Source organism: Borostomias antarcticus (genome assembly GCF_949987555.1).
Source record: "Borostomias antarcticus genome assembly, chromosome: 24".
Classification (NCBI taxonomy): domain Eukaryota; kingdom Metazoa; phylum Chordata; class Actinopteri; order Stomiiformes; family Stomiidae; genus Borostomias; species Borostomias antarcticus.
The window spans coordinates 6415025-6441016 of record NC_140257.1 but is presented as its reverse complement, the minus strand read 5'-3'; the positions used below and the strand labels follow the sequence as shown (position 1 = coordinate 6441016).

General features: G+C 43.0%; 1 protein-coding gene across 1 annotated transcript; it reads left to right on the top strand.

The window, feature by feature from the left end:
• Positions 1–7842: 7842 nt before the first annotated feature.
• On the top strand, positions 7843–23615 carry crfb16 (cytokine receptor family member B16; the record flags this gene model as incomplete). The annotated part of the gene is made up of 7 exons (XM_084458183.1): positions 7843–7931; positions 8201–8391; positions 8633–8757; positions 9512–9632; positions 10025–10096; positions 11528–11679; positions 23517–23615. The coding sequence occupies 7 exons, from the start codon at positions 7843–7845 to the stop codon at positions 23613–23615; spliced, it is 849 nt and encodes a 282-aa protein (XP_084314309.1).
• Between the last annotated feature and the right edge of the window lie 2377 nt (positions 23616–25992).

Here is a 25992-nt window from a genome sequence, read left to right as displayed (position 1 = left end):
TCTCAGGCCCTCGGCTGTGACATGAGGACTTTACACCCTACTGAGGTCATAAACCTCTCCCGGCCGCACCCTGCTGGCCCCTGCTACCCCGCCTCCACCCCCCTAAACTCACACTGATCATGATGACCACGATAATAACGACAGACCTCACCAGCCACACCTAGACCAACCTCGAAACAACTGTCACTTCTTTAGGCTCATTGTCTCCAACCTGATGATGATGATGATGATGATGATGTGGTCACTTTAGCCTTTCCATTTCCTGCCTTTTAGGGGAGAGATCAATGCCTCCTCATCACTTCAGATGGTTTTGAACTTTTTCCTCTCATGGTCATTTTTCTGGTTCCTAATGCAACAGCATTGAGCAGTAAAATCAATCAAGGTTATGAATGATACGTTGGTGTGTGTGGGGGTGGGGGGGTGGGGGGGTGGGTTGTGGTTATAGACCTTTTCCACAGAAATGAATACTGCTTTACTGAATATTTTAGATTTAGAAAATATATTCTGCGATATTGTCCTCCGTCTTCCATTAACATAATCAATTATCTGGTAGCCAATACAATCTATAAAAAATCATGGATAGAATGTGAAAATGAATTAGCACCTGGACCTCTACCATGACTCTGCTGACATTTTGAAATTGCTAGCGGAAACCTTCACATCCCCTTCAGTCCAATTTCCCTAATCACTCTTTATTGTTTGTAGCCCAGTTGTGTACAGTACAAGAAAACAGGAAGTGACAACATCCACATACAACTTCCTGCACAAGTTAAAACATCCTTGTAAATGTATGATATACTGTACATAATTCCGTAGAGTAAATAAGAAGCTGGAATATATGAATATATTAACAGAGGACCAACAATGTACAGTATTTGATTATAATTTAGTCGCTAAATTCAAGTTGCATTTGGCCATTATCTTGGCTCATTAGAGTAAAATGGCTAACTCACATTAACATCATAAAACCATAATGTGGAAATAGGACCCAGAGTTCTCTGTAATCCTATTCTGAAACTAATTCCTAACAAATTAATTTAATGACTTTTTTCTTCCGTTTTTAGATTACTGGTCAGAGACTGCATACAGTTTGGTTGTATAACAATGGACATTTAAGGGATATACTCGATTCTAACACAATATGAACATAATTAAAGTAAAGATCTGTGAACATACACTTGAGCATGAAAATAAATGTCTAATTTCATATTTCTAGAATGACTCTAGCGTTACAGATACTGGGTGAGTCATTCAGGAGACCAGCCTCGTTCAGTCATGTGATTTCAGGTAAGAGGAAGTAGACCAACAATGTCCCCCCACACTCAGAAGAGGTGGGAGTCAGTTTCCCTGAGGGACTGTGTTTAGTAATAATGATTTAATCATCAGTGTCTCTGCGGTTCTCTCACCCGCCCTCCTCTCCCACTGGTATCAGGGTAAAAAAACACTGCAGGCATACGGTGAATGAGTGCTTGTTTCACCTGAGTTTTTATGACTTTACAGCTTTATGGTTTTAGTTAATGTTTAATCATCACCATCAGAGTCCAAAGTCTTTGAGACAAGTCTCCTCTCTCTCTGACACATTTGTAATGCAGGCAGCTGCCATACTGTATGTGACATTGAACTGTCAAAAGATGAGATAATTTATAAGTGAAATGTATCACTAAGGCCATATCTGTCTCATGTAGTGTAGTTCAGTGCATACATTCTCTTCATGCAGTTTAAACTCCTTGTATTCTGAAATAAACATACGGCAGGCTATACAAAATAGCAAACTTCTTAACTTCTTCATACCGGGTGAAGTAAAATCCTTGAACTCCAATCCAATTCACAAAGAACTACCATAACAGAAACACACAAAGAACTACCATAACAGAAACACACAAAGAACTACCATAACATAAACCATATCTGTCTCCTCGTCCACCTGTCCCCATCACCCTGTATCTCATCACAAGGCACTGTGGTGATATCACCGCCCTTATCACCGCCCTTTCAGAGCCTGCACTGGCATTTCATTTGTCTGTGAGCAGGGACACTGGAAGGGGGGTGCTGAGGGTGCTGCCGCGCCCTCTAGCTGCAGGAAGGAGGATCTGCAGGCAGGAGGAGCACCCCTCCTCAAGGAAAAAACCAGGCCAGGTCCAGCCTGGCTTATGTGCGTGGCTGGCTTGTTTCTGTTCAGGACTGGTAGGACAGAAGCTTGTCATGCCACTGAAATAGCTGTGAATTGAAATGACATGAAATAATGTCTGATAAATTAAGATAGGTCTTGTCGCCTGGACACATAATTTCCAATGCTTCCAATGCTAATCCAGCCCAATAAGAGCGGAATAGCCAGTTAGCTCATGAGCTCACAACAACTAACAGCAGCTTCCATAACATTAATGGTAGTGGTCAGTGGCTAAAGCAGTTACACTGATGATAACATAAAGTCATCCCCACCAGGTCTTGAACCCCGGCCCCCCGGGTGGGAGTCCAGTGCTCTGACCACTACTCTACTTGTGCAGTGGAGATCGGCGGGTTGGTTTTGGTGTCCTTCTTCCAGTCCCTCGTGTGGGTTGGGGTTAGAATAAGGGTTGGGGTTGGGACAGGATCTGACCTATAACGCAAGGGGTAAAGGTTGGAGTGAAAGGATGAGGTACCCCACACAGGTTTCCCGTTTGTGCCAGTAGCCAAGTGGAACCTCCGATCTGCGCTTGTGTGAGATGAGATAACTTCACACCACCAGGTGGTAGTAGTCTGTATCATTAAGGGGGAAACGGAAGTCCACCGGATGTATAAAACATAAACAACAGCGTTTGTTTAGCTACATATAGACTAGAGGAGTTTCGCTCAGCATAGACGGTAATCTCTGAGAATGTCCCGTGTGGGAGTCCAATGCTCTGACCACTACTCTACTTGTGCAGTGGAGATCGGTGGGTTGATTTTGGTGTCCTTTTTGATTTTGGTGTGCTGGGACTACTGCCTCTTGTGGTGCCAACAGAGAGATGCAGGCCAACATTGTCAGGAGTAACGGAGTAAGAGAGGGAGGGAGTGATAATCCGACAAACGCTACAGTATACTAGCAACAACAAAAAAAGTGTTTAAAAAGTGTATTAAAACGATATAAATAATTTTACTTTGGGGAAGAAAACATGTTGAAAAAAATTGTTTGTTAGTTTTTAGTGATCACAGGCACTGATCACAGGCATGGCAATCTTGCTATGGGTTCACAACGGCTTAACAAATTAAATTGCAAACGCTTCAGACGCAAAAGCGCATCTCAGATTGTTTCAATGTCAAAAATGCTAAAACAGCCCAGACCTTCTTCTACTGTGCCTGTTGATGACCAGGCTGTAGATCCGCTGCAGACAGTGCTGAGCGAGGAGTGAGGGAACGGACGTTCCACGCTTTGAGAACAGAATCCAGCCTTAAGCAAACATGCATTCTCATGAGGATCAAGTAAGGAGTCAGCCAGCCAAGAAAACTCAATCCACTGTCTTAACTGTGATTCCACTGTATATACAGTACTGGGTGTACACACACTGTAACGTGCTCTGCCCGTTCCCGTTCATGGAGCACTTCCCGTTTGGGCTCATGAATATGTATGCCTGTTAGTCCGGTGTCCGCCTCCTACCAATGGGAAGTAGGTATAGCTAGCCGGGAAATTGGAAGATGGGGTCAGTCGTATGGTAGCGTGAAGGGTGTGCACAGAGCCTTACCTTCGTCTGACGAGCGAGTCTTCTAACACGGAACCCCAGCCGATTGCGCGGTGGATTATGGCCTCGTGAACGGGAGGAAGCCTACGGAAGGTTTATATTCCAAATACCTCGGTGGATTACTATTTTGGAGGCTCATTGTTTGTTCCTTCGGTGGATTTCGGGGGGGGGGGGGGGGGGGCATGGGCCGTTGCTGGTGTAATGGATTTTAACTGATCTAGTCAAAAAGGATTTACCAAGATTCGCTCAAACAGGTTAAGTCTGGTTTATTGAGAAAACATACGAGCGCAAGGACTTCAGGACAAAGCACGAGTGGTTTATCCAAGTGAAGTGTCGCCTCCTGGTCAGCGCGGCCTTATATTCAAGCAAAACACAGGTATAGCTTTGAGGATGTGATTGGCTAACCCATTGTACATCATATTAAATGGCAGGCGTCATCAACAGTGGTCGAGAATACAGACACGTGACATGAGAAAAGGCGGTAATTTCTTGAAGAGACAAAGGGACAAAGGATGGTTATTCTGGAGTAGACAAGGTCTAGGTGTGTTGACCTCCTCGAGGTCATCCTGTCATGAATTAGGTTAGCACAGCTATGTGAAAGGTTGAGGGAGGTGGTGAAATACAAAAGGAGGTGATGAAACTACAATTTCTATGACAAACTACAATTTCTCCTCCGTTCTTCCGCATTCGAGGGAGAAAGGGGGGGTGACGTCACCCGCAGACTAAACTGACTGGACGACAAAGTGAGTTTGATCCGTTTATTTTCTTTGTGCGGTGGCTCTGGTTGTATGATTTTCCATTTTGGACCAGGATTGATCTCTGCCAGAACTATGCAGTACTCAGGGTATTTGTGAATGGGTGAACTGATGAACAAACGAATTGAACTGTGACTGTATTTTGAACTGTGACTATTTACTGCTGTTTACCACGCCAGAGTGGGCTGGATAAAGAACTTGTGGTGCGATATCCAAGGACTTGGGGTGGTGCCACCTGCTGGTGGAATTTCGGGACATTGTTGCATTGTTGGATTTTTTGGGACATTGCCACCTGCTGGTGGGAGTTGGACTGTGTTTCAGTTGTGTGCAGTGTTTGGTTCAGAATACTTGCATGAAACGTGTGCCACTGTGTTGAAGTGTGATTCTTTACAAGCTTGCTGAGGGTTCATGTGAAGTGGTGATACATGCATCCTGTGTAATAGCCTGGGACTCAGACAGATTATAAATATTGCCAGGGTTCCCCTGCCCTGGCAGGCGCCCAACAAACTACGTTTGAGGAACAGACTGTTACAACACACACGCACACACACACACACACACACACACACACACACACACACACACACACACACACACACACACACACACACACACACACACACACATGCAGAGGTTGCAGTGCATGGCCAGTCAAACAGGCTCTTCAGCTACTGTATAAATCACACTTCAGCATCCAACAATACCTGTTTCTCATGAGAGAAGTTCAACCTCACACGCGTGCTCTCACACACACACCCACACACACACACACACACACACACACACACACACACACACACACACACACACACACACACACACCGAAGGGAAATAGCAAAACCTGCACACTTCTCAAACAACACAGACACACGGAGCATAACGCGTTGGATGGACGAAGAATCCTCCTGAAGACAGTGCAAGGAGCTTTACATGATGGTCACATTGTGCCACAAGACTATTTCATTAATTTAGCTTGTGAAAACAGAGCAGTTTGGCAGATACTGCTTAACGATCAACCATGGTCATGTTTCGGATTGGATGAACCATTTCACCACGATTGATGTGATGACCATGCTACAAACAAAGGAGCCGTTTCATGTGAGGGTCATCTCTATGATGGTCAAAGAGGTGGACTAGAGCCAGCATAGTTGATGGTCAGGCGCACTCAACCCCTGCCCCACTCAGAGGAGCTATGCTCCAGATGAAAACACTCTTCAGCGGAGCGCTTCACCTGCTCCTCAACATCCTCTGCAACTGTAAGTACTGTTAATGAGTAAACACTACTTTGCATGATGTAGATCATCATCGTTGGAGTATTATAATACGTGTGCTTCTCTATGAGTTTCGCGCCTCTGTAACGGCTCTATTTGTTTTTGAGGATGAGAGTACAGTTCATCGTCCTGAAGGACTCATAGGGCACATGATAGATAAAGGGATGAGGAGGTTTGAGAGGAGGAGGGGAAGAGCAGCACAGGCACATATTTCATCATCACTCTCAGTATTTCACTGCTAATGCTCCAATTCAGCAGTGTATTGAGGAACGGTAACAGATTACACGTTTACATTACGTGAATTTAACGGAGGCGCAGTACCTATAGCACTGTTGCCTCACAGCAAGAAGGTCTCCGGGCCTTTCTGTGCGGAGTTTGCTTGTTATCCCCGTGTCCGCAAGGGTTTGGTCCCAAAAAAGAACTCAAGACGAAAAAACATGCAGAAGAACAGATGTTCTTCAGTCCGGTCGCTGAACAGAACCTGGACTGAACACTTGGACTTGGTCCCTGGGCGTCATGAACGAAAGCTGCCCACTACTCCTGGCTGCTCCTGGAGGAGGACAGCCTGGATGGGAGAAATACAGGGAGCAACTTCCACTGGCGACCGCAGATGCATGTGTATGTGCTGTGTGTGGTTGTTGCTGTTCAATCACCTGTATTTGTGCGTTCACTACCATGGCAGGGCTGGACTGGGACAAAAAATCGGCCCTGGCATTTTTGGCCCAGACCGGCCCACCACAATCGGCCGGACCCAGGGCTGGACTGGGTGAATATTTCCTACCGGGAAATGTAGCCCCAGTCAGGCCACTAGCCGAGCCGACGCGGTGAGATGGAACACCTTCAGTTTCGTTTTGTTGACGGGGGGGGGTGCTTCGCGATTTTTTGAGGGGGGGGGGGGGGGGGGGGGGGGGGATGCTGCTGCGCGATTTGTTGACGGGGGGGGGGGGGGGGGTGCTGCTGCGCGATTTGTTGACGGGGGGACAGGCCAGCTGGCTCTCTAACGGCCCACGCAAATGACACCTGAAACTAACAGAGGGAGGGGTGGGGCCTACATATGATTGGGCCAGCCCAGTGTCAGTATAGATAATGGACCAATGGGCCGCTGTCCCTGCTCTATGGGCCGTTCGTTAGCTCTTTTTTTTTTTAGATCGGCCCACAAGTAGGTCCGGCCCACCGGGCATTTGCCCGGTACGCCACATGGCCAGTCCGGCCCTGTCATGGTAATCATTGACCGCAGGTAATCAAGAGACCTACTAGTTGCCAGAAATCATAAGTGCATCTCCTTTCTAAACAAGCATCTAAGAGTGCTGAAGTGCTAAAGTAAAACTACAAATACAATAAGTGCTAGGAGGAAGGGTCAGGGTCGTATCTTGAAAAGGTGAGTTTTCAGCCTGTGGCCAAAGTCTGAAATTGAGGTCAAACCAAAAAAAAGACTCAGGCGTACAATCAAGGTCAAAGAGTACTCTCATGTCTAACTCATTTTTAACCGTGGTTGCAAGGTTTATGTCAACAAAATATGAGCCTTCTAGTAACTATTCTCAATGAGAGCGTGATTAGTGCAACTAGTGCAACATTATACAGTAGTTAAGTGAACAAATGAAAGTTAAACTGTACTGATGACATTTTTTAAATTGTGTGTGTTTTGTGTGCGCGTGCATGTGTGTGTCTATGTGTGTATGCACCACTTATGTGTGTTTATACTGGATCTACTGCTGTCACAATAGACCTGAGGCTAAAATCACTTGCTTTGCAAATAAGGTTTGGAATGTCAGGAATGAGTTGGCCTACATGAGCGCAAAAACACATGTGTGTGTACTCTAATGTATGTGTACCTGAACAGAATGGCAGGGTTTATCTGTGCTTATAACATACGTTCTCATCTCATCACTACTATACTCAGTAACATCTGCGCTGTAGAAATATCACAGCACCAATTCCACATTTCTTGATTTGACATTGCTTGACTAAATTAGTAGTACTAGTAAATTACTTATTGTCAATGCCAGACAAATGCAAATGTTTACACCATCTATTAATTTTCAGTCAGTTTTACATTGACAGTGTTTGTCTGTTTGCATATGCATAGCTGCCTTGCTGCTGCCACCACCAAGAGACGTTACAATGGAGTCTATAAACATGAAGCATGTGCTTAAATGGCGGCCCCAGCAGTCTACCTGCAGTACTCCCACATACTCTGTGCAGTTTCAGGGGTGAGTCACCTTTAAAACATTACAAGAATGTTCTGGTACATTGACTGGAGGCTCCCTGATATGGCTGGTATCCAGTAACAGACTTGCCCCACAGGTTTTTATATAATTCAGACTTTTTGAACTATTGGCTCTGATTCTATTGTGACTTGGTTTTCAAGTTGAGGTTCATTTTATGGTTTTATGGTTAGGTTTATAATATGTACACGATATGGTAATATTAATAATGAAATGCTTCATGAAGAACTCACGTTTTCATTTTCTATCTGTAGAGATTTTGAGCTGAGGATCTTAAATGGAAGCTGGCAAGATGGGCTTGAATGCCAGCAAACTACCTTAATTGAATGTGATCTGACCCGTGACCTTGGTTCAGACTCTGACTACAACGTCCGTGTTCGGGCAGAGTGCGGCAACCGTATCTCACCATGGTCAACGCTGACAAGGCCCTTCAACAGGAGAGAGAGTAAGGCATTATGGGAGATATGTTCTCTTTTGATGCACTAATGATTCACACATTCGATGCATCCTACTTTATTGACTGTGATCAATACCAGTAGAATGACTAAAGCTTTAGACATGTTTCCATCCATATATATACAGTATGCTTTGAATCTTCTGTTCATCATTGTAACAGAACACACAAAATTATTATTATTATTATTATTATTTTTGAGTATACACTAACATCTTGTTCCACACAACAGCGATCCTGACTGTACCTGATATGACTGTGACCACCATGGGTGACTCTGTTCTGGTGACATTCAGAGACCTGCCTGTGACTGCTGGGATGACGGTGACAGTTTGGAAGGGAGGCGAGGAACTAAGGGTGAGTCCAACACACACAGACAGAGTGGAACTGGTCAGAGGGTTAGGTTTGGTATTAGGCCCAGAGTTCAATATCATAGGCGTTTATACTGTATGTTCTATCCGATCAAGGGATATGTAGAAGCTGGAGAACAGAAAGAGATGACTAAGATTAAAACTATTGTTCCTGAAATGCTCTAAGCCAGGGGTACTCAAATACAAATTCGAAAGGTCCACCATTTTTCCCGCCAATAATCCAAAGGTCCATCTTTTAAGAAAACAATTATAACAGCCTTCCCCCCGGTTCACACACACAAACCCAGGAAAGGTGAATCAAACCATTCCAAGTCCCGTCTCCACTCCTTGCCTTCCTCTCCTCCCGTCTCCCCTCCTCACCTCTTGTCTTATCTCCTCACCTCCTGTATCCTCTCCTCTCATCTCCCCTCCTGTCTCCTCACCTCCGGTATCCTCTCCTCACCTCCTGTATCCTCTCCTCTCCTCCTGTCTCCTCACCTCACCTCCGGTCTTATTTCCTTACCTCCTGTCCCATTTCCCCCCGTTGATTTTTCTGGAAAGATCACTTCTAAATGACTGTTTTGTTTCATAGTTTCTAATTGCCACTTCATAAGAGCTACTGTTTTGTGGCATATTCACAAGAGCTACCGTTTCGTGCCATATTAAGCACATCCGTTTGGTGCTCATTGGATGGCATGGCATGCTCTAACTCTGCTCTGTCTCTAAAGCAGACCTGGACACACGTGATTTCTATGGGACAGAACCAACTCCACATCCCCTCCCTGCAGGAAGGAGCAGTGTACTGCGTCAGGGCCCAGACCCACATGGACTCCCACAGCAGGAGCAGCAGCAGCACTGAGAAACAATGTGTCACCATTACAGGTGGGTGCTCCACAGGTGGAGATACTGTACAACACACACATATCGCACATATCGACCATGAATTTAACTCAACTCAACTCAACTTTATTTATAGAGCGCTTTAAAAACAACCATGGCTGCAACAAAGTGCTGTACATGAGTAATCATAAATACAATACAAACAGTAACAAAACAATAAAACAATAAAAACAATAAAAGACAGTAGGGCAATTAAAACAGGAGCAAAGTCTCATGGCTGGTTGAAAGCCAAGGAATAAAAATGGGTTTTAAGACTAGTTTTAAAAATGGACGGTGATGAAGCCTGTGGAATGTGCAGGGGCAGATCGTTCCATAGTTTGGGGTCAGAGACTGAAAAGGCTCTTTCCCCCCCTGAGCTTCCGCTTTGACCTCAGTTCCTCCAGGAGCAGCTGGTCAGCTGACCGGAGGCACCGGGCAGGAGCATGAGGATGGAGCAGCTCAGAGAGGTAGGACGGGGCGAGACCATTTAAAGATTTAAAAACAAATAAAAGAATCTTAAAATGAACTCTAAAGTGCACAGGCAGCCAGTGGAGAGAGGCCAAAATTGGTGTTATGTGCTCCCTCTTTCGTGTACCAGTTAAAAGACGGGCAGCAGCATTTTGAACTATCTGGAGACGTGCAAGAGAGGCCTGGCTGACTCCAATATAAAGTTTAATTTTTAATAAAATTTGTAACGTGAAACGGGGTTGGGGTGTTCCACCAGCGAACCTTTACCCACAAGGTCTAGCGTTGTTGTCTACAGTGTATGATACAAGTAAGTAGCCACCCCAGTAGATCCTGCTCCCTGTCACCGTATACAAGAATAACCTCACAGTTGCTGGACCGTTGAAAAGAGCTGAGAAGGAGGGAAGCCTTACTTCAGTCATGGATAGCCCCATGTTTTCCATCAAGTGTGGCCTTGGCCAGCCCTCTCCTCGATCTTAGTCCATTCAAGGGTTTTAAAATCAATCCTTAAAGGTTCAGTTAGAATGCAGGCAAAAGGGGTGCCCACTCAATCCAGAGTTCAGAGTTCTGTGAGTGGTCAAAGTACTAGTTCTTCCTGAGGTTCGCTGCCCTGGTCGGCACCGGCTGACCCTGATTGACTCACCTGGCGCTCCCTTTATCCGGGACACGCCAGGTCAGAGTCAGGTCACTCCCACCCACACTCACTGGCTCTTAAAGGAACACACTTTGAATAAACATGAATAAACAATTATATATATACAGATATGGGATTTCAAAATAACAATCATAATTAAAATTAGTGTTGAAAGTCATGTTCTAGGTAGACTCAAAAATCAGTCTCTAAACGTTTTGCTCAACTAGAGACGGAGGAAACAGAGTTGGTGGAAACCTGCATTGCAGAACCATTCCAAATTGAGTAAAAAAATTATAATAATAAAAATAAAAAAGCTTTGCAGATTCAATCCCAAGTCTTTAGGGTGTAGGTTTGCTAGCGGCCATTCTCGCCACCATTCTAGTGACTATGTTGGATGTAGAAAACTGCTGACAATTAGTAGGCGGAGATCTCTGATTGACTGGTATTGTGAAACTAGATTATAGGTAACCTTTTTTATTTTTTTATTTTTTTTTATCAATGTAACAACTGCAGATGCACACACACCACTGTCTTTAACCTGAAATTGGGCCTCTGCTCCACTATACTGACAGTATATTGATGGTTAAACACATATGCAAAGTAAACTCTATGTCCTTGAACAAAGAAAATAAATGTGTTGTTTCTCAGAGAAAGGGGCTGTGCTGGTCGCAGTGTGCATGCAAGGTGGATAGACCTCACCCATGTTCTTTCCAGCATCAACCCACATGTGGCATTTTGATCATCCTGTGATCAACACACCTGGTTGTATTAGTAATATCAAGACTGTCTGTGTTCTCAGGTCCTGGAGAAACCTGGCTAAAGCCTACTACTGTTTCTATTGGGGCAGTGATATTGGCAGGCTTGACATTTGCCCTGTTTTGTTCAGTTGTCCACTGTAAGCCAGAGGCTTGTGAAGCTTATTTCCGTGAAGAACCATTGCCCACTTCACTCGTGAGTACAGGAAGTGATTCACAACACATTCTATCTCCCCTGTATCCATTGACTTAACTTTAAAGACTTTATACAATGCTCACTTTGATTTTTTTTCATATCTGCAGCTGATTGGTTGTTCAATCACAAGACTCAGGCTGAACCCAGAGGAGGCGTGTGAGCCAATTCATACAGTCGTGCTGATTGGCCCGCAGACTTCACTGTGCGCTGAATGGGATTATGAATGAGTGAGAGGGTGGACAGCAGAAATGAACAGGAGCAAAGAGGAATGTTGGAATACTGTTTTCAATAGGATATTGAAGAACTTGTGTGCTATCCATGGTTTTGTTACTGACAGCTGATTAGAACAAGACCATTTAAGTATGAACGAGGAATCACTGGAGCACACGAGGCATGAGGCCATTTATTAGGTGCAGATAAAACGTCTAACGTTTCGACAATTATATCTTCATCATGTCATCAAGTCATGGTGAGAACAAAGGCTGGGTGGTACTTATAGGTTATGGGCTGATCACCAGGGCAGGTGAGTACATACAGCCAATGTCTCTATTCCACTAATGAAGCGGCTGATCTCAGGGAGGCTAGAGGCTAAAGAAACACAAAATATAAACACTCAAAGTCAACAAAACATATACAAGAGGAACGTAGGACTCGATTAACGTAGGAGAGGGGGCATATCTATCAAAGGTCAATGGGACAAAGTCTATCAATATTGTGAATACAATAAATGCAACATCATGGACAGAGCATAGGACAGAACATTACATGGGCCCAGTGCAAATAGGTAGAGTACCTTAACGGTCAAAAAGCCTACAGAGAGCAACACTTAAGTGTGGATGAGGTGCACTAATTGTAGTAAATAGGCTGGGTAGGTAAGCAGGCTGAGGGCAGCTGGCTATAAGAAGCATGAGAGGCTGAGCTCTTCCTTGAGTCCAGAAGGCTCTATTGTATTGAGCGTGTGAATCCACAATGAAGCTTCTCTGCACAGCAGGGTTTTTTGGATATCGCCACCTCTCTGCGACACAGAGACTTTTTCTATACCACAGAACTTTAGCGAAGCTAGGGATCCATGGTTGGCGTGGATGTAATGATGTGCAATTGCATAGTCTCGATTTTTTGTGCGTATGGCTGTTCTGTGTTCGGGGATTTGTTTTGTTTGTCCAATGTTGGCTAAACCACAGGGGCACTTCCAATACATATATAACATGTGTGCTATTGCAATTGATGAAGGAAGATATCTTGTATTTTCTTCCTGATTGAGGGCAACCATTTAAGTAGTCTGCTTATTTTCATTATTCATGAAGTGTGTATCCTTTTATTGCAAAAATGCTGCCTTTGTCATTTCGATTTTTGAATGTTATTGTTTTCATGGAACCAAATATATAGATCCTTTTCAAATCTTTTGAACAAAAATTTTATAAAAGGCAGCTCTGGTGTAGAAATGTGTATCAATATTTGCATTAATGTATGGAATAATGCCTGAGAACTTTATCATATATTATCATCTGATACCAAGAAGTAATAACAAGTGAAGCTGATTTCCGAGTCAATATTTACTCACGGCCTAATGAGAAAAGAAAAGAGAAAAAAAAGGTATGCTTCATTGGCACCTAAGTATGAGTGACAATTGACTTATTAATGGAGCAAAGCACAATATAGCAATTGAAAAACAACCTGGGGCGCTTTCACACCTAAGATCTAGACCAAGGTCCGAACCAGAATCCCGTTTGGCGCTTTCATATTTGTTATTTTTTATTGATTAGTTCCATAACTTTCGCTTTCACACCAGCGGACCAAAGGATTTTTGGTGGCAGACCTACGTTATGTCGTCATCACTTGCATTGGGGGTGCGTCTCCCTATACTTGACACTGATTGGTTTGTGGATGCACGCGCGTCTGTTTGATCCGAAAGTGCGAACCTTTGATTTCACATTAGGCAGCGAACCTTGGTTCGAGCCGAGACCACCTCTTCTTGAGGTCGGACCAAAGACCGAGTCTTTGATCTGCGCACCATGGTCAAGGAGGATTCACACCTGTCAATTTGGTTCGAGTCAAACTGGAAAGTCGGAAAGTCCGGACTAGGTGTGAAAGGGTCCTAAGAGACTAATCCATTGTTGGCTGTTTTTAATGATTTCATTATACAATTTAATGTTGTTACTAAATGAGATTTAAACTTAGTAGACTTAAGAAAACCAATCAAATTAGGCTATATTCAACCATTTGATTTAGTGTGTAAACATCAATACATTAGCCTATACAGTATGCCAATACCGAATAAGTATATAATGTTAAGAAGCTAAGACATACAGTAGGCTGTGTATGGATAACAATGACTATTTGCAAAAACAACGACTGAGCAAACTATTCACATCCATAAAATGATCTTTTGCATCACAAAATAAATGAACTTGAACGTCATTACTGTCTCTGTTATTATTCAGCTTCTTTATTTTTTTCTTTGTTACTTTTCTTAAAGGAGTAGTAAAGGGAAAATGCATGTTTAGCCCTGTTTTAAGGTTACTTATGATCATATACAATGATTCAGATCAAAACATTGACAAAACTAGCATTTTCGAGAAAGTTTATAATTGCTCTACCACCGTTTTGGTCATACAATGGATGTGGATGGGCATCTTGAAAAATAATTCAAAAACATGTCAAACTCTGGAGCGCCATTAGTTTGAATGGTGAGCATGGTCATCAAACAAATGGTCATAACGCAAAAACTATAAATTGCACAGCTTAGATAATTACATTGTATGAATCAGCACAGTTGTGTGAACATTTCGATGTATATAATATGTGTATGAGCTGTTAAAACTTCCAGCTATCTCCTGTGAACTGGCACCATAGCAACCACAGCACAGCAACACAGCTAACAGCACCAAAGCACAGAACACAGAATTCACTGACTCACTCGCCATATGTTTCAATGGGGAGCGCAGTTGCCGAACAAATCGTCACCCAGCGAAAACTATAAGTCACACAGCTTAGATACTTACATTGTACGAATCAGCACAGTTGTGTGAACATTTCTATATATAATATGTGTATGAGCTGTTAAAACTGCAGGCATAGCAACAAGTTAGAAAAATAGTAAAAATGCAAAATTAGCAGCTCAAAAGCTAGAGTGCGTCGCCATATGTTTCAATGGGGAACGCAGTTGACAAATAAATCGTCATACTTCAGAAACTGTAAATCACACAACTTAGATACTTACATTGTACGAATCAGCACAGTTGTGTGAACGTTTTGATGTATAATATGTGTGTGAGCTTTCAAAACTGTAGGAGTGCCAGCAGTTTACAAAATGTGTAAATATTTTCAAAGCAACAGCTGCCACCACTCTAAAAACATCAAGCTACTGAACATTCCACCAGCAGTTTCAACCAGTTTCAATGGGACAAAAATTACTATTATACAACGGTTAGTTCTGGTTCTTGATTCTGATTGGCTGCAAGCCGTGTTAAAATACTTTGTAACACACACCTGGGACCGCATATCATTCCATTTTCAGTATTAATGCGCCTCCCAATTACATCCAGTGCATTGTAGTTGTTGTTGTTGCTTGGCAACCCTTTTGTTAGGGGAACTATTTTGCTCAGCGGAATTGAGGGAATGATGCTTCGTTTTGAATAAATGTTAATATTTTACATTGCTGTGTGTTTATTTTACACTAATAGCTGTAGTAACCGTTGTATAAAAGCAATAAACCACTCGAGGCCGTGTGTTATAGTGATTTTATAACAGCTAGGGGGGGTTTAACAATGCCCCCTAGCTGTTATAAAATCACTATAACACACGGCCTCGAGTGGTTTATTGCTTAATTATATAACGGGTAGGTTTGAGCAAGCTCTCTGATTGGTCAACTGTACTAATCACGATAGAACCACGGCTAGCTGATTAATACATGGCTAGGGCCTCAACACTTAACGTATCGCTACGCCGTTATTTTCTTGCATCAAGTCTGTGATTTCCATGGCAACGTTTACACCGCAGCGCTTGATGTTTACAACTCGCAACAGCTGTTTCAATAAGACGTTGATGCAAGCTATTTCGCAACCCATATTAAAATGTTTCGGTGGTAGTAGGCTAACAAGTGGTGGAAACATAAGCTATTGTTTTTCTCTTGGGTACCTTAGGTGGATAAAGACTTAACTAGATGTGCAGTTTGATGAATTAAGTTATGTTATAACCGGCAGCACACCGGCAATTAGTGTTAACTAGGCCCATAGTAAGGAACCAATCCCAAGCATGTTGCCAGGGAGAGAATGCTCGTAGAGTCGCTAAGGAAGTACTTTCTGTGGAAGATGAAATCTAGCCGAAAGCTTAAGTTTGAGAGCAAATTAAAATTAAAAAGATGTAATGATTTTGTTGATTATAATGGTGTGTGTTATATAATCGCAATAAGACACTCGATGCCTCGATGCGGCATCTTGTGTATTATTGCTTAATTAAAAGTTAAATTACTAAAAAAATAAAAAAAATATAAAAAATCTGAATACATCCGATTAATAGCTAAACGTCACAAACATTTTAACGTTTGAATGAAGTTTCTAGCACAAAGTATGAAGAAGTAGTTAAGAAGCAAAAAACTGGGGAGAACTATGATAAAGAAAGAAAGAAAGAAAAAAAGAAAGAAAGAAATAAAGAAAGAAAGAAATAAAGAAAGAAATAGTGGGAATATCACAAGTTGGGCTAGCTTCTACAAGCTAGACCACCTAAAAAGACTCCAGATCCATCAGAACCCGGCTTCCCCTAGGGCTGCGTCCTTTCCCCCCTACTCTTCTCCTTGTACACTAAAAGGATCTCCAGCATGTTTGATAGTTACACTAGCAAGCAAACATCAGCCTAACACACGCAATATAGTCACTAGCATGCATCGTCAGTCATAGCTACTGTGATTAACCCTAATCTTACCTTTGAGCAACAAAAGGACTTCTGGGGGGACGTCCCACAGTTCCTTTGATATTATTCGCAACTTATTGCCGAAGTTTAACAAGAAGGACCCAGAGTCGTTCTTCTTTGTTTGAGCGAGTTGCTGATACATGCGGCTGGCCTGACGCTGAGCGCACACTCATGTTGCAGTGTGGTTTTACAGGAAAGGCTCAAGAAGCGTACTCTTCTTTAACTCGAGTTGATTGTCTGGGCTACGCTAAAGTGAAGTCGGCGGTTCTTATGGTATACGAGTTGGCAGGGGTGTCATGCAACCCAAAAAACCGAGGGGGCACGAGATAGCGAGGCGTTATTAGTTATTAGCCAAATTTTTGTGTTTTTTGTGTGCATTTTTGCAGTTTTAAATCGGGACACAGCCCACTACCAGTTTCCACTCAAGCGGTGTGAAATTAAACTTACCGATAGCGTTCTTTCAAGGGAAAAGAAATCTACTTTTTTTACTCACTGGGCATTGGTCCGAATAATATACTGTACTATACTGAAGTATGAAGTATATTGAATCTGATATACTGAATAGCCTAATATTTGGAGGACCTGTTCATCAGTTAAGGACAACCTTAATCTAAATATATGCAAGCAGACCATGAAAACGGGTTTATCTGAGATGAGGCGGGGGGGGGGGGGGGGGGTTTCCAGGTCCAGTGTTAATTTGGAAGAAACCAAATCCACCGGGAAAGAGGGTGTTTGGCTTTTTGAAAGAGGTTATGGTGGGTTTTCGAGGTGGTCAATGACATAATTAAAATATAACATTCAGCTCAGTAGAGAAATAATCATAGCTCCGCATTGTAAAATGTAATGGTAAATAAACAATAACAGAAATGTAAAAAAAAAAACTAAAAAAAAAAACACCAAATCTGAGGGGGCACGTGCCCCCTCAAGTTCTATAGGCATGACGCCTCTGCGAGTTGGTGCTGGAGGCCTACCGTCAGCACTTTAGAAATTGGAGGAAGAATAAGACAGTCCCATTTTGAGTTTGCACGCGACTTGGTGTTGCATTTTAATCTCTGGTGTAAGGCCTCAGAGGTGGATAACTTTGAAGATTTGTGTGACCTAGTAGTGCTTGAACAATTTGCCACGTATGTTAGTGAGAAAATGGTTCAAACTGCCGCCGAAGCTGCCGCGCTGGCAGACGATTACGCATTGACACACAAGGTTAGATTTGGGGAGCCTCACGCTCATGCTGCTGAGTCAGGGTTTAAGAGAAATCTCCCTGCAATGAAGCAGGCGGATCCCACTCTGAAGGAGTTGTTTGAGGGCGCTCTCCCTGCTAGTGGAGTGAAAACCAATGCTCAGGCATATTTCATTCACAACGACGTGCTGGTGAGAAAGTGTGTTCCCCATGGAGCTGATTTTGTTGGAGACCCTATTTATTTTTGTTGGCCTGTGCTCAACAAAAAATGAAATGTTTCTATGACAGTCGGGTTGAGCAACGTGCTTTTAGCCCAGATGATCAGGTTCTTGCGCTCTTGCCTGTGGTTGGTTCCCCCTTCCAGGCTAGGTTTACTGGCCCGCATACTCACTGACCTAACTGACCTAACTGACCTTATGAGCTCTATGAAATCTTCCTCAAGCCCCCAAGATATTCTACCAACACCCTTGTTAAAGGAATTTATTAGTTCTGTCGGCCCCTGCTTGGTCTCTATTATAAATAGCTCACTTGAATCTGGCTCAGTCCCATCTTATTTTAAGCAGGCGGTCGTCCAGCCCCTCCTTAAAAAACCCAAACTAGACCCCTGCCTACTAAAAAACTACTGGCTAATCTCCATGTTGTCATTTGTCTCGAAGTTTTTAGAAAAAGTAGTTGCTAACCAGCTCAGCACTGTTCTGAAAAACTTTATAATATATATATATTATAGACAATATAAACATTATATTTTAGACAAATTCCAATGAGGCTTTTGCAAGAACCACTCCACAGAAACAGCTGCTCCGAGTCTCAAACGACATAATGTCTTCAGACTCAGGCGAATGTGGCATTCTGGTTCTGCTTGATCTTTTGACACGGTAGATCATAGCATCCTGTTAGACAGGCTTAGGGAATGGGTGCCCATTGGTCCTTTTACGTCTGGCTCCGCACCCCATTCCTGCGGCGTGCCACAGGGCCCTGTCTTAGCTCCAATTCTATTTGCTCTCTATATGCTTCATCTTGGCCTTATAATCAGCTAATTCAAGGGCATCTCTTATCATTGCTATGCAGATGATATCCAATCGTTTTTTCTCTTTTAAACCTGATTGAAAAACTCAACGTACTGCATGAGTGTCTATCCGCCATTGAGGAGTGGACGGATTTTGAATGTGTGATTTGTATTTTTATTCTCCACTGTGAAGCACTTTGTGCACTCGTGCTGTGAAGAGTGCTATATAAATAAAGGTTTACTTGGTTACTTACTAGCATTACATTGTATCAGCCACTGAGATATTCATCAGTATTTCTACAGGAATTCTCAGACCTGATTTCAATTGGTATTACTAGATATGATAGATTAATCTTGAATGGAGACCTGAACATTCATATTAATACGAAGGATGACTCCAAAGCTATGGAGCTTATGAATCTATTGGGCAGCTTTGAACTTACCCAACATGTAAATGAGACCACTCATCAGCATGGTAACACTCTGGACTTAGTAATAACAGGGCTAAACATTGATAATGTATCAGTATTCAAATTCCCTGTTTCTGACCATCACTGTGTGTTTTTGATACCAACCTAATCTTAACAAAGACCAAAAGAGAAACCTTGGTTCAAAAGAGATTCCTAGATGTCAAGGCTGAAACACAGGTCTCTAATATTACTGTATGAGATCATTTGAGTCATGCAGCTATGAATGCTCTTTCAATTACAGCTGGTGTGCAGCACTGGATCGGGGCCAGGCGTTTTAAGGAGGAAGAGGAATTATTTAAACATTTAAAAAATCTTACAAATCATGCGGCTGAAATCCAAACAGTACAATGCCTGAGTAGGCATTAGCATGTTTATTCTGCATCACCCGGGACTTGAACTCACAACCATAGACACCATGAGAAGGTTATGTTCTTGTTGAGCCAAGTGAGAAGCTGGCAGTTTGACCTAAAAAAAAGAGTATAAATGTCACAGCTATATATTTACACTAGGAATCGTGCATGAACAATAGTAGGCCTACTGCCATTGCGAATGAGTTGTGTCACTGCCATACTGTGATGGGAATGAGTTGTGGGACTCTGGAATGAGCATGGATTCACTGATTGATTTGATTGGTTTCAACACAGGTGGGACTGATTGAGGTGTAAGCAGACAAAAGACTGGTCAGATGAAGAGATGCAAACAAGATGAAGAAACAGTAACAGCTACAAATTAAAAATATCGTTAAAAAATCATGTCACACATCACAATGGCTGAGTATGCAATACATTAACATTTTTATTCTGCATCCCCCTGGGCTTGAACTCTTGTTGAGTTACCTGCCATGTGAGAAGCCATAGATGGTTTCACACTGACAAACATCACAAGTTTTGCATGTAAAGGTCACTGTAACATGAAGGCTTCAGCAGTTTCCACAAAATGTTAAAATAAAGGCACCACAAGGGGCAAAAACCCAAACCAAAGACTAAACAATAAAACCAAGGTATACACTCAACAAGTGGAGTGCAAATGACGAAGCTTACAGACTTACATGTTGGCACAGGACAACACCCAGGACGCCTATCCAGCTATTTTCGGAATTCCACCTAGTTAGCACATTAGCACAGCTAGCGTTAGCAACACAGCCGAAGACCGAGAGCGCTGGAGATCACTGACTGCCCAAGCATCCATCATGAAACCCCTTCGGCCCCCCAGGCCATGGGATTAGTGAGTCAGTTAGCAAAGGCTAACGGTAGCATCCATCACACATTCTCATCATCATACAATAGGCAATTTCGAATTTGATGGATTCTGCAACAATGTAATAAAGTAATGACTCCTTACCTGTGGTGCCTATCCAGCTATTTTCAGGATTCCACCTAGCACATTAGCACAGCTAGCATTAGCAAAGGTTGCAAGAACAGCTTGCTAGCTGCTAAATGTCTTGGCATTATGCTGAAGCTGACGCTATGTAGGTAATATAATACCTTAGAGTCTCAACAGTCTCATCAAGCAATGACTCCTTACCTGTGATGCCTATCTAGCTATTTTGGGGAATCCACCTAGTCCGCACATTAGCACAGCTAGCGTTAGATGGATTCTGCAACAATGCACTAAGGTAATGACACCTTACCTGTGACGCCTATCCAGCTATTTTCGGGACTCAAATGTATTTCCCCCCCCCCCCCCCCGATTTGATCAGTTGGAACAGCCTTTCCACACAGGCCGTAGCTGTACCCCATCCAGCCACAACCCTGCAAAGACCTGTGTTGTGGACAAACTACTGCCTCTTGTGGTGCCAACAGAGAGATGCTGGCCAACATTTACTGGACGGAGGGAGTGAGGGGAGGGATAACAGGACAAAGCAACTTCTAGGGGCTGGGCCAGCCCCACCCAAAAACAGAACTGACCTCCTTGGCGGGATAATGTTCGTCAGTCTTCATGCATGTTTGTTGGTAATGTATAACGTTAGCACTAACGTTACATTATCTACCAGCCACAGACAGGAGATGTGGGCTGCCAACATACCTCGTGTATCAAGGCAGCTTCCATTCAAGTGTCTTGCAAAGCTCCGAAGCCGAAAAGATGGAGTAAAGGTAATTACTCAAGTCAAGTGTAAGTTTGTTATTTAGCTAAGTTCACTAAGCATAGTTGGATGCATTTTATTGTCTTACAAGTATGCATCTTTTATTAGTGTGTGGTTTTACGTTATCGATTCAAGTAAGACCTCTAGGTTGCTCGGTATCTGTGGTCTACTCAATCAATGAAACACCATTACTCACATCAACACCAACCTCCTTTTGCTCAAGGGAACCTTGGGATTCTACAGGATTCTAGTGTGTGCACCTACAGTATGTGCCTGATGTGACACAGAATCATGAAAGGTAGGCTGCAGTACTGTGTGTGTGTGTGTGTGAGGGGGAGAGAGCAAGCAAATCATCAAGCTAAAATCATTGTCAAGAAAAGTAGTGCCTGTGCCTTGTTCCTGTTCAGGACTGGTAGAATTGAAATGACATGAAATAATGTCTGATAAATTTAGATAGGTCTTGTCGCCTGGGCACATCAGTTCCAATGCTTCCAATGCTAATCCAGCACAATAAGAGCGAGATAGCCAGTTAGCTCATGAGCTCACAACAACTAGCAGCAGCTTCCATAACATTAATGGTAGCGGTCAGTGGCTAAAGCAGTTACACTGATGATTCCTGTAATGTTAGCTATTTTGCTGCAATTGGTTCAACTTCTGTTCCTGGACAAAGGTAAGGGATAAACCCAGATAACACAAGGCTAGCGGACCTACAGCGGGTCCCCGATGGACGAGTTGGCGGACCTTCGGCGGAATATAACACAAGGCTAGCGGACCTACAGCGGGTCCCCGATGGACGAGTTGGTGGACCTTCGGCGGAATATAACACAAGGCTAGCGGACCTACAGCGGGTCCCCGATGGATGCTCCACCACCATTCCACCGGTAGTTTATTGTCTATATCCTAGGCCCATTGGCTCTTGGGTCCGTGGTGGCGAGACTCCGCCCCCTCATGTCATATTGGGTCGGGGGCTGTGGACCACTCTCTGGGCTACCCACCTGCCCCCACCAGTGAAGACAAGTGTGTCTCTAGCCCTCATAGGGGCTGAGTTGTGGGGTGCATGGCGTGGTGGCGAGACTCCGCCCCCTCGGGTCAGAGCGGTTTGGGTGTAGTGCAGTTACTTCCGGGCAATCTCCATACACCCACTGGTGAAAACCGTGTGTGTCTAGCCCGCTCAGGGGGTGAGTTGTGGAGTTCATGGCATGGATAGTGGCGTGGTGGCGAGACTCCGCCCCCTCGGGTCAGAGTTGGTCGTGGACAGTGTACCTCTCTCCGGACCACCCACCTGCCCCCAACGGTGAAGACCGTGTTTCTCTAGCCCTCTCAGGGGCTGAGTGGTGGGGTCCGTGGCGTGACAGTGGTGTGGTGGCAAGACTCCGACCCCTCCCTATAATAAACTAAATAGCCTAACTAAATACTCATTGAATTGCTGAAACTGAACAAGGAACACAGTCTATTTAAGCCTCTTTCTGCCCTCCCGTGGCCGAAAAAGTTAAATGCAGTCTATCTGCCTCTTGTGGTAGCAACATAAAACTGCAGGTCAACAACGGGACGAAGGAAGCCAGGGAGGGAGTGACAACTGGACATTTGCTATCCTCGGTGCGCTGGCTTACAGCCACGCACAAAAAAGTAAATTACAAAGAGTTCCATGTCTGTCTGTGTGTGCACTTCTGCTTGTCTTTTTACCTGTACAGTGCTCGTCTACCTCTGTACAACGCCACAAAATACATTGTTCATGAGGACAAACTCATGCAGCTGTTCAGGACATGCCCAACATGCATCCGCACCTGCAATATTGAGACATTTTTTGTTGGGACCCTTGTATCTGTCAAATGGTAATTGCAACCTCACCACTGACAAAATAATTAGTATCAACACTACTGTACATATTTTATTACCTTAATATGCACTGTTGTTTACATAAATCGTTTTGCTGAATTATCACACAGATATGTTCTCACTGCGACGCCACAAATAAGTGGGAAAGCCAGCCTTACGTAGGGAAAATCTTCAGCTGTCAGCTGCAGTGGCCTTCAATGGTGCTTCCTACATTCAAATTCACAAGGTTTTATATTTTTTTATATACAGTATATTTTTAATTCATATGGCTTACTCTGTATGGATTATCATTCAGTAACATGAGATATGTTTTGATGGTGTGGTTAAGTGTGGTAAAGAATATGTTTTGTTTTCCAGATTGTCATCGCTGTGTCTGGCGTGCATGAGTCCCCGGACCAACTTCCATCACCAGAGAGCTTTCCTCCAGCCAACCATCCTCTGGCAGCGGAGGCTTGAGCAGCAGCTCGTCAATGAGAGGGCAAAGCAAACCTCATCCCTCGAGTTGCGACAGAGTGGGTGGATAGACGGACTATTGGACATGAATCCGACTCTTAAAGGGATGGTTTCCATGCTGTATGTGAATATCCAGAGGGTGGGGTCTCCATCTCCTGATTATATAAAAAGGAAATGGGGGGAAGAGTTAGAGTTGGACATATCAGATACTGACTGGAGGTGGGCAGTGGAACTGGTACATTCCTCATCTGTGTGTGTCAGAGATGGGTTGATACAATTTAAGGTGCTCCATAGAATTCATCATCAAGCGACATATTGGCGAGAATTTATCAGGGGGCTGACCCGATTTGCCCAAGATGTAAACAGGCACCAGTCCAACATATGCCATATGTTCTGGTCTTACCCTAGGCGGAAAGGGTTATGGGTCGAAATATTTAGAACTTAGATCTAGAACATAATTTATCTGTGATAAGGATGTAGAGCCCAGTCATCTGACAGCCATGTTTGGTGTACCACCAGGGGAAGCAGAACTAACAACCAATCAAAGGAAAGCAATAGCATTCTCTTCATTGTTGGCCAGGATGAATGAATGAATGAATGTTTATTTCAAGTTTATTTTGAACACAATAAAAACAGATTAAAACAAACAAAAAACAATAACAGTGTTCAAAAAGGAGTAGGAAGAAGTGTACACTTGTAGGTTCCTACCCCTTTCTCACTCCTCTATTAACTCAAATATGTAATAAATAATTAAACCAAAAAATCTGCAACCCAGTATCCACTGTCTAATAACCCTTCCTCATCCATATACTTCTTAAAAATATATATTTTGTGTAATACCCAGAGGCAACACAATGCGCTTTATATTAGTACTCCACGCCCAGATTATTCCACAAGTTCACACCACAAACTGAAATACACATACTCTTCATTGTCAAGCGAACACAATGTTTCTTGAAATTAAACTCCCCTCTAAAATCATATCCCCTTTCTCTGTCACAGAATATTTTCTGTATATTGCCCGGGAGTGAATTGTTTCTGGCTCTATACATGATTTGAACAGTCTTAAATTCTACCAGGTCCATAAACTTCATGACATGCGACCTCTAAAACAGTCCGTTTGTGTGCTCCAGAGAGCCTACCTTATAACCTTATATACCGGGAGATTGATCTTATTTTTTGGATAAGAGCAACTCCGCCATCTTATAAACGATGGGTAGAGGTGAGATGGTTAGGGAGGTGATGGCACACCTTAAACTGGAGCACCTTGGATTTACTCTGCAGGGCTGCACTAGAAGGTATTATAAAGTCTGGCAGCCTTTTCTTTTTTATTTTGAGCATGAGTTCCCATTTGTTTCAACATAGAGGGCAGCAAGTGTCTGGATCACGTAGTTGGTGGATGTCTGATGTCTGGTATGTTAGTATGATTTGTGTTTTGTTACTGTTTTGTTCGTAGTTTAGACTTATCATGCATATGGTGTATTTTTAGTTTTATTTATTGTAATTTTTTGTAGTCTTATTGTCTTATTGTGTGGAATGGGATGTCTGGGTCTCCCACTTGGGAGGTGGACCAACTCGGTTACATAAGTAGGCCGCCTATTGGCAATCACTGTGTACACGATTATACATAAATTAGAGTATATGTAGGCTACATGAATAAAGGCCAATAAATAAATATAGACAATGTACAAACTGACACTCTGTTAGTCCAATTGTATTGCACCTGGAGTAAAATGGATTCAGTATTTTGTCAGTTTCTTTCAAATCTTGAATACATAATCTCCCAATTAAATACTATTTACTCATGAATCATAATCAATTGCTGGTGAGACCACACCACCGCAGCTGCAGTTAGTTCTGAGTTTGCTCTGTTTACCAACATACAGATCATTCCAAAAGTATTTGGACTTATTATTTTAGTTATTTTGGTTTTGTACTCTTCCACACGCTATGGGGTTAACATGCAGACTGACAGCTTTTATTTGAGGGTATTTTCATCTACTCTATATGGGGTGAAGCATTTAGAAATTATAACCTTGTTGATAGACCTGTAGGTACTGTAGTCATTTTCAGTGGTCTCCACTTCACTCATTCCACTCATCTAATCTCTGTTTAACTCTTCTAACATTTGTCACTATGAACGTGTTAACTGTCATGGTAAAATAATAATGAAATTGATCAAACTTTCCTCCTTAATGTATACATTTAATGTTTGGACAAACTAACCTTCAGAAGCGTCAGTGGTATGCTACAGTATAATGCCGAGAACATTTAGTCAAGTATTAAGACATTAAAATAGTTGACCTTTCTTTATATGGTTACAGATAGAGAAGCTGGTTGTCAGAAATAGATGCAGCCCCACTTTATGGTGAACTTTATG